Genomic DNA, 15,287 nt, shown 5'->3' with positions numbered 1-15,287 from the left:
ACAGCAATTATTCAGCCTGTGCTCTAAAGCCCAGGAGCCACAACTACTGGAAGCCTGCATGCCCTGCAGCCCATGAGCCACGACAAGAGAAGCCGCCGCAAGGAGAAGCCCACAAAGCAACAAAGACCCAGCCCAGCCAAAAATGAATGAATGGTTGAAGAAAAAAGAAACTAAACCCCAAGGGACCTCGATCTTGGATTTCCAGCCTCTAGAACTAGGAGAAATAAGTTTCTGTTGTTTAAGCTGCCCAGTCTATGGTATTCTGTTACAACAGCCTGAGCCTGTTAGTTATTCTCTCCTTACAGAAGGGAATTCCATTATGGAATGGAATCCTCAAATGCATGGCAAAGGTAGGTCAAATTACTAAAATAAAAGAGAGGTAGTCCAGAATGGAGATCATGCTTAGTAAGAACACTAAATTTCAATACTCTAGTCGGCCACTAGTTGAGCCATTTACAGCAGAAAAGGTCTAAGAAGAAACAGCATCTCTGGAAAAGAATTGGTTTCTGTAGGCAATTATGGTATTGAAGGAACACAAATAAGAAAAGATCCTACTAGAGAGAGGGAGGTAAATTTGGTAATCACATACAATAAAAGGACATCGTTCTTTTCCGTTTAGACAAAAAGATATGGCAATAAACCTTAACAGTACATACTACATCTATTTTAACAGTATTTTAAAATAAGATCTAATATCTGAATTACTTAAATATATATTTTTAAAAACCCAGGTTAGACAAGTATACAACAATAGATCTCAATATTGCCTCATTTAAGTAACCTGCAAAACCTAACACCTTCCAAAATTTTTAACTTTAAAAATTTATATGCAAAGTAAAACCAATTTGTCCCTCAATAGATATTTAGCATACAAATACTTTCTATTTGTACTCAGAGTCCCTTCTGGCAACTTAATATCTCCTTGGCTCAACATTCTAAGCTAAAAGTATGCTACAGCAATGTAGAATCTTCATAAAATGCCAAGTTAAACGTAAAATGCAGGTTAAAACTGCTAGGCAGATTTGGGGTATATTTTGAGCATTTCCCTTAATGGCAGTTTTTAAAAGGGCAATTATTTTCTTTTAAAGTAGGGGTGCGTAGGCATTAAACTGTAAAACTTACAAGTTATATAGTAACGCATTTTACATGTAAAACTAATTCATTTCCTGTAAAAGTTGAACATACTATTGAATAGTTAAAACTTCTTTAGCAAATCTTTAATATATATTAATGTTAGCCCCACAAAAACCCCTCAATTTTGAAAAGCTGCCTTTCTATAAAGTCAAGATAAGGTAGAATTTGAGAATCTGAGAATTTCTGATGTATCATTCTCAGCTTGCCTATAATCCATGCGAGTTGGGAGAAGAAAAGATTTTATGTGGTATATTATGAAGATAGTGGAAACAGGGAAAAGCTTATCATTTACAAGAGTATATTCAGGAGCACCATAACAACATTAGTCCTTTGAGAAAACTATTAATAGTTCAGAATGAGGTTTAACATATTTAATACCAAATTAATTTTAGTAATATAATAATACAATCAAGTTAGTATCTCTAAGTCCTCAAATAAGTTTTAATTTCATAAAATATTTATAATGTTATTCTGAAAGTCTATCACTAGGAAAGTGAAAGGTGAAATTAACAAAAGGTGTTATTAAAAGCTAACAGAAAGGGCAGTGCAGAAAAGAATTAAGAAAATTATTACCAATTTACTTCAAATTTATAGGTCCTCAATTTTTTCTCTATTATATTCTTTTATATATCCTAAATATGGATATGAGACACAAATCATTGGAAATATGAACCAATAAAAAACTACATTGAACGTATAGAGATCAGTTTTGAAGCTACTGCCCGTAATCCTCTTTTTGCTCAAGTATGACTGTATAGATTGCGGGAGTAGGGTAGGAGGAAGAAAGAGGACAAATACTGTGAAATTCCTGGTGGGGGATTCCTTCCTAACTATGTATATGATGTCTCCATGTCGATCCTGAGTCGCTGAGCTGGATATTACTGAGGGGAACATACTGGGTATCCCTCAAATGTGTTTAACTGGTTTAGAACTTTAATGTTAGAACTTTAACGTTTTTCTCTCTCTGTTTCATTTCCTTCTTTGGTGGGTTGGGGGTAATTCGCCTCTCTTTGAAAATTAAACACATACATCAAAAACCCTAAATGGGAGTAAGTGTTAAAATGGACAATGGGATTGTCAGTTCCTCCATTCTATTTAAACAAACCAAACCCTATCTTCTCAGCAGCAAATAAATATAACAGTTCAACTGACTGGCAAATTTTAAATATCCAGTACAGTTCCTGAAAAAGAAATCACAGCTTCTGTATTAAGGGGACGAAATTTCTTGATGTTGAAACTAGCTCAGGTGCTGACACCAAACCCTAGCACCTACAGGTACAATGCCTTACTACATTTTCTTCCAGCTTTCTGCCTTTTAACCTTTTTCAGGGTTCTGGTGGATTCCATATTTTTAAAAAGTATGAAAAGGTTTAACATTCTATACAATAATGAGAAGAGCCTAATCTTCTAGACTCTATGTATATGCATATAAACAGCATTGAGTTACAGTTTTTGGCCATTGGCCAAGCAACTGACTTCTCTTTTTTGTGAAATTATGACCTCTAAACTGAATTTACAAACCTGAATAAACTCTGCCCAATGGTTAACAGGACTTCTAAGATTCTTTCCAAAATTCAATGAATGCCATTGCCTATACAACTGGATTAATATAAAAATCTACAAAAGTAAAATACATTTTATCACTAAATTTTCACTCTGGTAAGTGACCACCACCTATTACCAGGTAAAGATGTATAATTATAGATGGGGTGAGCCAGAAATATGCTTGTAGGTTCACAAGGAGAGCAGGAAGGAGAGTACACACACCAGTAGCTTTCCTATCTACAGCTAGTTCCGTGTTCTCTCAGGCATCGCTTTCACAGAATAGCACTCATTTTTAAACAGAAGCAGAACTAGGCACAAGATGTCAAGTTTAGAAATCCAACACTCTTGGCACTTTTCTTGCCCATACATACCAAGAAGTTGGGAACCTTGTATATTCTTTGTGGGCTTAACAGTGACTTTTTCTTGCATAATGAATGCATTTTCACTAGACTTCACTGAAAACTACTTCCTACACAAGTAGCATCTTGTGTTATGTTCTAGAGAAATGTAACATACAATGTAGTCGGCTTTGAGAGAAAATTTTCTTGAATATAGAGGTGCACATGCAGTTTTAGAGATTAAGCCCTCTAGCATTAACTATTTTCATATTTTTATTCATACCTAAAGTGACAAGAGGCGTCACATACACAAACGTATTCTTTGTGGTCATACTAAGGATTTGATAAATCAGATGACAATGGTATTCTAGAAAGAAAGACCAAAGGAGATATCAAACTTCAAGAATATTTGGGGATTAATTCACCTAAAACCAATGCCCTGTATTCTCCACTGTTCAAAAGGCTTGCAGACAATCCATTGTCTTCCATTTCAACTAGTTGCATGGTCCACTGTGAAGGAGTGAGAAAAGAGCTGTGTGCTTGTTCTTGACCTGTAAAGATTTCATCATGGAAGATTAATACTGATGCTGCTGCTGCCTGTTACTGGTTGTTTCTCTTTGCAGGTGCCAATATCGGTCAGAGAACAGGATTTCAGTGGCAGAGTTGTTGCTATACTGTTATCTCTTCAGAACGGAGGCACAAGGAGAGATGAATGCCACATCGCAAGGAGCAAAGGAGAAAGAGAGAAAGAAATGGTGTCAGGTGGCATGTTGGATGCGATTTTTGTTTTAGTAGAGATTGAGATGACCGTAATTGTTTAGCTGATTCCTTCGGTCTGCAAAGATACACTTGTGTTGGTGCTGATGGTTCTTGACTAATCCTGTTTCAATTACAAATTGGTTATGTTTTTCCTAAAAACTTCTGGTATTTAAATTCAGGGTTTATAACTCTCTCTCTCACACACACCCCCCAAAACACATACATTAAAGTCAATCCCTACTACACTATCTAATATTCCATACTGAGATGTCAAATCTTCTATATGCATTCTCTCCAACTAATCAAATATTTAAAATCCACATGACAAAAAAAATCAAAGACTAGAATAAACACCTCCACATGCTGTTCATAGCACAAACTTGAGTCAAACAGCAGTGGTATGATGTAGTTATTGGTCCTAACAACTTTCAAAATTCTTACTTTCTCTTTATTTTGGGGTATTATGACTGATAATTTATATTTTTTAAATAATATTATGACTAGAGAGACAATCTCTTACAAGGAAGATGGTTTATCAGGGATTTTTTATAAAGTTGTTTATGTTAGTTTAGTAATAATCCTTGGAAAGCACATCCACACAGTTTTCTTCAATTCTAGAATTAAGATCGGAGTTGTACAAACAACCACCTAGTAGAACTCCACAAATTACAAAGATAACTGACTTTCTCATAACTAGAATTTATCAAGACTGGAATCAAAACAGGATCAACTATAAAAGCTAACTGGTACATGGCTTATCAGTTTTCTTAATGCCAGAGATGCCACATATGGCACAGGTACATTACTGGATTTAGTTGCTCTGCCTTAAAGGACAACATTTTAAACACAGGAAATTATTCTCATTGCAACTACAAGCTTGCAAGTGATAATCAAGGAAGTTTATGCATAATGGTTAGTAGCAAAAAGTTATTTTGTGTAAGTTTCAGGAGTAATTTGTATAAGATACATATATTTTACGATATACTTCCTTGACATTCTATTAAATCTTTAGCTGTATAAAGGTAAAATTACACTAGAGAGTATTTACACATTTTACCTCCCAAAACATGCTTTTCCTGTTGACCTTTAAAGATAAATTTATAATGAAAAACAGTGAACCAATTAATAATAAAGAAATATTCTAGCTGACAGAATAGTCACTAACAGGCTATCCAAGGAAAGTAATATATGAAAGAAAGAGAGAAAGGAGTATGTGTGTGAAAAATTTAACTGCTCTACTTTATTTGAGATGAAAATAAAACAGTCTATTTCTGGGGGAAAAAAGGAAAGCAAACATTCCTACTACTCTAGGAAAGATGCAAACAAAGCTACAAGGGAATCAATTCTGAATTCAGAAGGATCAACTTGCTATCCATCTACAACTAGAGAATTGTAGGAATAAAGTGTAAGGATACTTCCACTGAAGTAGCAGTGAGAAAAGGTCCAAGTTTTGGCTTTGCTAGTTACTAGCTATATTAATTTAGACAAAGCAAACAGAGAAGAGCTTGGCATTCAAATTTAACATTAATGTTCACTCTAGAATGGTTAAAAATTCAAAGTGTATAAAATGTAATATTATGCAATTCTCTTGAAATGTGGAAATAAATCACCTAGTGAATGAGTGAGCAATAATTTCATCAACTGATAACTAAAACAATATTAAACAATTCTTAATGTATTAAAAAAGATGATGCTGAACAATAATTTTCCTAATTTCAGAAGACAATAAACCCTTAAGTAAGTTACACTTACTATTTGGTGGCAACAGGAATGAGCGTTTATTTCAGCCATGGACTTACTGCTGAGCTCTCCTTTGCTGCTCTATCACACTAACAGACTCACTGGGTTTGGATTACTATGTTTCTAGCCCACAGAATAATACAGAATATGAACTGAACTTTACGATCTATTCAGTGGTAAATACTTTCGGTTTACCTATTCAATTATTATGATTATCTTTATAAAATACAACATACATCATAGATTATCTCAAGAAAAAGTTAACTAGGGCTTCTAGTCTTCTATGTCCAAATGGTATAGGCTTCATCAATGATGCAAGTTTTTTCCTTTGGTGCCAACAAATTTTATAACTCCATCTAACTTTAAGAGTTTTTATTGAAGGGAGAGTGAAAGTCACCTTTGGTAATGCAGGAGGTATACTGGGCTCCACATTTAAACCCTAATCTAATGTAGGTCACCTGATTAATTCCTGCACAGGTAACATGGACATCAAATATCCACAGATCAGATCCAGCCTATGGCAGAAACTATATAGTTACATGTCGGGGTATGGTTCATGTTGGCTTAAGATAGAGGTGATAACATCTTTTCTTTCAACTCAAGCTTGTTCTCTATGTGTTGAAAGTGTCCAATCTACTTGTATTTTAGAAACCAGAAGGACCTATTTTTAATGACCTACTTTCCGACTGTGCTTTAGAATATGCCAAATAACTTATTTTTAACGCATGTAACAGAATGCCTATTATTCTTGAACTGTACAACTCAAAAAAATAATACCCAGTGGAAATAAGACTATTACTATTTATTTGTACTCTAAGGTGACACTACTTACTTAATTTTGTTCTCTGTATGTACTACTAGCAACTTTCTTCATAATGCATTCATTCTTCTCAACCAAAAAAGTCAGAAGTAAATGTGAGAATTCAAAGCATGAGAGTATATTTCAGCATTAATTCATCCAATATTCCATGATGGAGATCAAAGAAAAGTAATGTTGTAAATTGGTTAAGAAGAAGATAAAGTTAGAAGTCTAAAACTGCTCAGTAAATTTGATAAAAGCTGAGACAATAAAACAGGAAAAGGATTATAGAAGGGACAATTATTAGAATGAGTAAATACAAAAATGGAAAAGTCAAACACTGGGGAAAAAGGTAATACGGAAGTTAGAAGAGAAGGTGTAGTAAACTACAAAAGCTTCAACTGTTTACATAATATCGAGACATTTAAGGATATGTACCTTACTTTATAAAACAGAAATGTTTCAGAGAAATAAAATATTTTCAATGTACCAGGAAAGCTTTAAAATCAACCAACCACCCACCAATCAAAAAATAAAAACAAACCGTCCTCTGAATCCTTTTAAGTATTTTTGTGATACAAATAGCCGATTCCTAATTTAACTGCTTTATCATTTCAGATTTTATAACAGGTTTCCATAAGACATGTAAAACTCATCATTAGAAAGAGTAATCTGAAATTTACTATTATGTGTGAAAATTATAAACCTCCAGTTGACTATACACTTTAGTATCTCATTATCATGAAAGGCTACTCAGAAAATACTTGATAAATCTTTCTTTATATGGAACGTCAAACATAGGTCTCTATCAAAATAGCTTAGGTGGGCAGACAAATACTTGTACTAATTCTGACCTTCAAAATCCCCACTTCCCTTCTATAGTCCCGTTACAACTCCATCAGTTACAAAATGGACTGAAGTTGTCTACTTATATCAAAGAACAGAGAAATATCAATAATTACAGCAGAACAGAAAACAGAACAAAACAGATCAGAATAAATTCATTTTAGAATTTACAATTTACTGTTCAAGTAGTTAGGCTGAAACTTTTCTGAGCAGGGGCACAGTAAAGAATGCTAATACAAATTACACATATATATGTATGTCTATATATACACACATATACACATATGTGAGGTGAAAGTCGCTCAGTTGTGTCCGACTCTTTGCGACCCCATGGCTCCTCTGTCCCTGGAATTCTACAGGCAAGAATACTGGAGTGGGCTGCCATTCCCTTCTCCAATATACAAATATGTATGTATATAAAATATATTTTTTTTCTGTTCCCTGTAACTAAATGGCAGGAATCTGAAGCATGTTGATAGCATTCCAAAAATAAGCACATCTATAATGAGATGGTGGCTGCTACAAGAATGGGTTTCTCTGACCTACCTCACCCTACCCCAGGGAGATGACTTGATAGATACTATCTTCAATTAGTTCACTAACTTAATTTTAGCTATTACTCAGCCTATTTAAACAATGTAAGTAATGTGATAAGCAGACCACAGAATTTAAAAACTGGATCAAAGAAAAAGAATTTTACAGCTGTCAATAATTTCATTTTGAGGGGGAAAATCTATTATTTCTCTGAAATGGTTTGAATTAAAAATATGAACTAAAAAACAATGAACTGAATACAGTTTCAGAGTTTACAAACAAGTACATAGCTTTACATTATAAAAACTTACTAACATATAACAATGTTTTTCTGAATTATATCACTTTATATTATTACCGATGATCAGGCTCTTCTAAATTTGCCAATGTATATATTTTAACTGAAACATTTAATCAGGTATTTGGTAACTTTAAAGTTAAGTAAAAAAAACCTGTTATTAATTTACAATTGTTTCAATTTGTTATGAAATGGACACAACAACATAGAATCTTACATTTTATCTTTTTTTTTTTTAACAGAGAGTATTCAACAGTAATCTTAAGAACCTGGAGTTCTGTCCAGGATCATTCCTCCACTACAAGGACATGGGTTTTTGTTTTTTAACTTTTTGACCATACGCATCACGTGGGATCTTACTCCCCAGACCAGGGATCGAATCAACATCCCCCTGCATTGAGAAGTCCCAGGGACACGGTATTATCAGCATCTGAAATGTTTGTAAATTACCACAAGGTAAAGGAATGTTATTTTAATATATTCAACATAAAAATGCAACTTTTATGCCCCTCTTTCTTTTTTTGGTCTAAAGTTTTAAATTTGGGTCCTTTTTCTCTGTAAGTTTTGCCTTCTTTAATAAGAAATGTAAAACACAACTTTCCACAACCTCTGGTAAAATAAAATGGCCAGCATATGCTTCACGTACCTTTTTGAGATGTCCTAGTCTAAGTTTGAAAATTTCTTCCTGTTCATGATATTCTGCCAAAGTCAACCTGTCAAAATGAAATTGTAATTCTAGATATTAAGATTAATACTTATTATTTCTTATCAACAACCAGCAAAATAAAATTAATCAAATTAAAATACTAAAATGTTGACAACTTTCAGCCCTGAACACATAAGCCTAAAGTGCCTGAAGGTATTCTTCAGAGTATATCTAATACAGATGGAAAAACTGACTGACTTATAAATTCAACAACTATTTAATCAGTACCATGAATTTATATCCTAAGGATGCAATGAAAAAGACAGTTTCTCAATACACTCTGGTTTGAACTTACACTTCATAGTGGGAGTATAGGGGTAAGGAAGCAGAAGAGAAACAATTTAGTCCAGAAATGAAACAATCACAAATAACAGTAAGTGTTATAAAGAGAATTAGAAAGGCTGGTGTGATAATAACTGTCTGTATTATACTAATTTGCACCGAGTTTTAGGGAGATAGTCTTGATCTGAATGTCAAAAGGACAACCACAAGAGGACCTAGGTGAGTATATTCTACACACAGGTTAAAGCAGGTACAAAGACACCAAGACGGAAATAGACTGATACTGAGAAGAGGGAAAAAAACCACACAAGTATCAGAATATAGTCAAAGAGGCTGTCAGCAAGAGATAAAGCAGGGGAAAAGCATCTAAAAGCAGGATGGATTTTAGACCAAGGAATGAATTTCATTTTATTTTAAGAGTACTGGGAAATCACTGCAAAGGTAATCAGTCCAATTTGGGCACTGGTTTAAGAAAGAAAGAAATGAAGACATTTTTCTCTTCTCTGCTTCCATGGGCTAGTGAATAAGTAAGTTAGGGCTGCCAAAAAACACCAAATTATTAATAAATATAAACAGATACACACGTGAGAGTACTTTATGGTTGTTGTATTATTAATTTCAAATATTCTTCTGTAAATTAGAAAAAATCACTGCAGTAGACCCTTGAATAACAAGGGTTTGAACTGCACAGGTCCACGTACATGAAAATTTTTAAAATAAATACGTATTACACTATACTACATAGTCTGGAGTTGGTTGACTCTGTGGATGTGGAATTGCAGATACAGAGGCCAGCTGTGAAGTTATATGCAAATTTTCAAATGTAGGGAGGGTGACAGCCCCAAACCCTCATGTTGTTTAGGGTTCAACTGTAGTTTAATGTATGTAGAACTTCAGTAAGATATATACCTATTATAATATTTCATAAGAAAACATGATTCTGTATCAACAAAGTGAAAGAGGAAAACACACACACACACCCCACAACAAAACAACTTCCATTCATACCCATTACTGAAAGAACTCCTTTTATCTATCATATTTAGGCCCTTGTTTACTTATGTATTCTGGGTATATTTGGTTAAGCTCCAAACCCCAAGGACGACTTATTTATGCTTGGTTTATATCCCTCAGCAACATTCAGTATAAATGCTATTGCCCTTAAGCTAGATGGTAATTAAAATATTAATATCATAGAAAGGGCATTCAAATGAAATAATCAAAAACCTCCAAGAAATTCAGTTAGTATTCCACTAGAAATATCTTAAGAGTGAAAAACAAACATTTAAAATTAACTCTCTCTACCCAGTGTCAGGTTAACATAACCATCAGATTTTATTATACTGAATATAACAATATAGTTGCAGCAGTTGCTTAACATAAATTTAGAGAACTAAACACTGCACTGTGAATGTGAAACATTCATGCAGATGGAATGAAACAAGAAGAGGGAAACATGGTTTTTTTTTTAAAAGAGGTTTAGAAACTAAAACTGATAATATCTCAACTAGTTCAGTAAAGTGAAGCCAGAGCAATTTTGGCAAATAGTTTCTGGATATGCATACATGCCATCAATGGAAATTACCTGTATAACAATATAGTAATTTACTATTCTTAAAATAAGGTTTTAGGCCCACCAGTAGACCATAGGATGGGCTCAGAACTAATTTTTTAAAATATGTAAATATTTTGTTTGTTTCTGTAACAGGAATAAAATACAATTCTATACTTTGGTTTTTATTGAGTTAAAATACAGCTAAATTTAGTATTCATAAGGTCAAATTAATATGGCTAAAATTTAGTTTCCTAAAATTTTTGACTGTCTTAAGTTGGCAGCAGTTTTCAATAGCTACTGTTCTTCTGAGTTAATAATAAATCAATGTCAATTAGTTCCATGGTGTCTTAGTCTGTTGAATACTGTATGGTTAATTGTATACATTTTATAATGTAATACATATTGGCTATTAACTAGCATTCAGTTCCAGCTGTTAATATGTTTGTGCTGTAGCTCAAATATATATCATCTACATCCTTTTAATAAAAGCAAATACACACAAATAGTCCCTTCCCTAAATTTACTTAGTATGATACTTCATTGATTTCAAAAGCTTTGACCCCAGAGCATTCTTTTATAGGTCTAATCCTAATATGAAACACGTGCAATTCTCAGTAAAGATTAATGGTAACTTTCAGCAGCAACAGAACTTTGCTATTTCTTTACTGCATTTGATTACTATCACTATAAAGCTTCAAATAAACAGCAAAATATATACATACTAGTCTCTCTGCTGGGTTTTGAAGTATCAATAAGCAAACGTACAGATAGTACTAAATACTAGGCTACTGACTTTCTTGGACAGTGAAAGTGAAAGATCTTTAAGTCGCTCAGTCATGTCTGACTCTTTGCGGCCCCGTGGACCGTAGCCTACCAGGCTCTTCTGTCCATGGGATTTTCCAGGCAAGAGTACTGGAGTGGGTTGCCATTTCCTTCTCCAGGAGATCTTCCCAACCCAGGGATTGAACCCAGGTCTCCCGCATTAGAGGCAGACGCTTTACCATCTGAGCCACCAGGGAAGTTCTTCGACAGTAATTCTTACCATTTTATGATCATGGTATCTAATTTCACATATATGTAACTTTGCAGTTCAAACGGCAGTTTAAGAATTCCTATTCCTGTCTTACAAAATAGAATGCAAACCACCAAACAGCAAAAGACATTTCTTACATTTCTTTGCACTTCCTTATCAGAAAGCACCTGACATATTTCAGCACTTCAGAAACTGAAAAGTGAAGTCGCTCAGTTGTGTCCGACTCTTTGCGACCCCATGGGCCATTTAGCAATTTAGATGTCTGCTATTTATTTCCACTGATGGAAAATACTTATAGATAAAATTTAACTGTATTTAGATAAAGTTAACTGGGGACAATCTTACTTAAAGAAATTGGATTTTATTTTATATATGGAAAGAGGTAAGCTAGGAAAATACTAATTTTGATGACTTTTAATTGCCACATCAATTAATTTTATGATGTGCTTTTTAAGATGCTTAAAAAGATCCACCCTCTTAAGTCAATTGCTTAAATTACTTAGCAAATCTCTTGTTCACAGAGTGCAAAGAAAAGTCCAATTTCTCCCTTTATGAATCATATCTCATATTATAGATTGAATATTAATTTTATTAAACATTTATGTATATGTATTTAGGAGATGCTAAAAATCATAAATAAAACTGTTCAGTAGGTTAACACAAAATTATTCAAAGAGCCACGAAATTTAAAACTCAAACATAAAACTTAACCACTGATAATCTTTCACAGTGAGTATGAATGAATAAAGAAAGCTGAGTGCTAAAGAATTGATGCTTTTGAACTGTGGTGTTGGAGAAGACTCATCAGAGTCCCACGCACTGCAAGGAGATCAGCCCTGAGTGTTCATTGGAAGGACTGATGTTGAAGCTGAAACTCCAATACTTTGGCCACCTCATGTGAAGAGCTGACTCATTTGAAAAGATCCTGGTGCTGGGAAGAAAGATTGAGGGCAGGAGGAGAAGGGGATAACAGAGGATGATATGGTTGGATGGCATCACCGATTCAATGGACGTGAGTTTGAGTGAACTCTGGGAGTTGGTGATGGACAGGAAGACCTGGTGTGCTACAGTTCATGGGGTTGCAAAGAGTTGGACACGACTGAGTGACTGACCTGAACTGAATGAATGAATGAGAATTTTATTTTTAATTCAAAAATTGTTTTTCAAGAGTTTAATAGAAATGTAGAATATCTGCAAAAAACAGAGAATACACATTTCAAAGAAATTGATATTCAATTCTTTAAGGGTATTCTGTTTAAGCAGGAAACTAATCTGAAGTCTCAGAGTTAAGGAATATAAGATCTGGTAAATAAAATGTTAAAGGCACTTAAGAAAAAAAAATATCAAGCCGGTTTTTTTAGCAAACCTTTACAGAATATTGAACTAAGTCACACATTGAGGAGCAGACTTTTTTAAATGAGGGAGGAAGTAGATGAAACTACTCTGCCTTTGAAGAGCCCTAAAAAAGCACTAGAAATAGAAAAAAATGTCCTTAACATGGTAAAGAGCATTTATTTAAAAAACCATAACTAACATCACACTCAGTGGTGAAAGAGTAAAAATTTTCCCCTTAAGGCCAGGAACAACTTTCACCACTGCTGTTCAATATTGTACTGGAAGTCCTCTCAGAGGACTTAAGGAAAAAAAATACACTGAAATTGGAAAGGAAGAAGTAAAACTATTTCTAGTTATAGATGACTTAACTCTACATGTAGAAAATCTCTAAAAATGAACAAGAGTTAATAAATTCAGCAAAGTTGCAGGGCATGAGATCAACACACAAAAATCAAATGTGTTTGTATACATCAGCAATGAACAATGTAAAAACAATACTAAGAATACAATTCAATTAATATCAGAACCCAAAACAATAATATACATAGGATCAAGTTACTTCAGGAAGTGACTTGGATGCTAAAAACTACAAAATATTGCTGAAGAAATGAAAGCATACTAACTAAATGAAAGAACATTAGTGCTCATGTCTTTAAGATTAGCAGACTTACTATTATTAAGAGGGCAATTCTTCACCAAAGTATCCCACAAACCCAACATAATCCTGATCAAAATACTTATCAATGATTTTGCAGAAACAGGAAAGCTGATTCTTTATTAAAATGCAATGTGCAAGGGTCCTCAAACAAACAAAACAATCTTGAAAAACAAAAGAAGGACTCATACTTCCTATTTAAAAAATTAATACAGTTACGGTTATCAGAAGAGTGTGGTACTGCCGTAAGGACAGACATCTACTGTATGATTCTCTTTAATGCACTATCTAGAAGAGGCAAATACATAGAGAAAGCAGATTATTTGTTACCAGGAGGATGCAGGGAGGCAGGAATGGGGAGTGATTAATTAACGGGCATTAGGTGTTCTGGATGAATAAAATGTTCCGAAACTAAAGGGAGGTCTTGGTTGCACAACACTGCATAGCACTGTGAACACACTGAATGCCCCTGAACTATATGCTTTTAAATGGCTAACTGTATGTTATGCAAATTTAACCTAATTTTTTTTTCTTTTTAAGTACCACTGGGAAAAAGAAATGGGGGAATATGGGAAGGATGAAACCAGTTTCCTCTGAAGAGCCTAGGGTTCAATATACAAAAAACAAAAAACTGAGAACGAATGACTTACGCCAAGTGCTGGTATAGTGTGTAGAATAATGGCCTCAAAAAGATGTCTATATCCTAATTCCTGGAGATGTGAGTATGCTAAGTTACACAGCAAAGGAGAATTAAAGTAGCAGATGGAATTAAAGCTGTTACTTAGCTTACTTTAAAATAGGGATTTATTCTGGATTACCCTTTGTGGACTCAATGTAATCACAAGAGGCCTTAAAATGCGAGGAGATGGGCAGATGTTGGAATCACAGTGACACGACACGACAAAGGCTTGACTTGCTACTGCTGGCTTGCAGTTGGAAGGGGATCATGAACCAAGGAATGTGGACAGGCTCTAGAAGCTGGAAAAAGTAAGGATTGTTTTCTCAAGCCACCATGAGTAATGCACCCCTGACAATACCCTGATTTTAGCCTAATGAGATCCATTTTGGATTTGTGATCTCCAAAAATATAAGATAATAAATTTGTGTTGTTTTAACTCACTGAATTTGTGGCAATTTGTTACAGCAGCAGTATGAAATTACTATATAACCTGGTACCTAGAAAAGGGATATTTCCATAACAAACACCTAAAAATATAGAAGTGACTTTGGAAGTGGGCAGTGAGCTTGGGAGTGGGCAGTGAGCAAGAGGATAGAGAATTCAGAGGAGCATGATTTTAAAATAACCTTAGGCTGCCTTGAATAGACTATTAGCAGAAATATGAATATTAACAACTCTGCCAAGTGAGGATGAGAGGAATTCCACAAGGAGCACAGTGTGGAAAACCTACTGCCTTAAGAGAACACCTAAAGTGTCATGAATGGATCATCTGGTAGATAGGAGAGGCGCTACTGGTGAAAACTCAGAAGGAAATGAAAAATATGTTATAGAAAACTGGAGGAAGCCTTGTTATAACGAAAGAAAGCTTAGCAAAACTGTATCCTGTAGTTATACAGAAAGCCAAGCATGTAAGAAATGAACTCTGCAGATTTCCAAACAGTGTTCAAAGTCTGGACTGGTTTCTTCTCACTGTTTACACTAAAATGTGAGAAAAGAGAAATCAAAGGTAAGAAATAAGAAACGTTCAACCAAAAATTTAATGGGTTTAA

The 15,287-nt window shown here is 34.3% G+C and overlaps 1 protein-coding gene across 2 annotated transcripts in view; it reads right to left on the bottom strand.

Annotated features, from left to right (window-relative positions):
* TLK1 (tousled like kinase 1) overlaps positions 1-15,287 on the bottom strand; it is a 175,303-nt gene that overhangs the window by 21,171 nt on the left and 138,845 nt on the right. For both annotated transcript variants that reach the window (XM_069577245.1, XM_069577247.1), the window contains one exon: positions 8,640-8,706. In XM_069577245.1, the coding sequence (XP_069433346.1) occupies positions 8,640-8,706 (67 nt within the window). The remainder of the gene's footprint in view (positions 1-8,639; positions 8,707-15,287) is intronic.

This window comes from Ovis canadensis, chromosome 2, assembly GCF_042477335.2.
Source record: "Ovis canadensis isolate MfBH-ARS-UI-01 breed Bighorn chromosome 2, ARS-UI_OviCan_v2, whole genome shotgun sequence".
NCBI classification, from domain to species: Eukaryota; Metazoa; Chordata; class Mammalia; order Artiodactyla; family Bovidae; genus Ovis; species Ovis canadensis.
The sequence above is the reverse complement of the archived record's forward strand: the minus strand, read 5'-3'. Positions and strand labels throughout refer to the sequence as shown.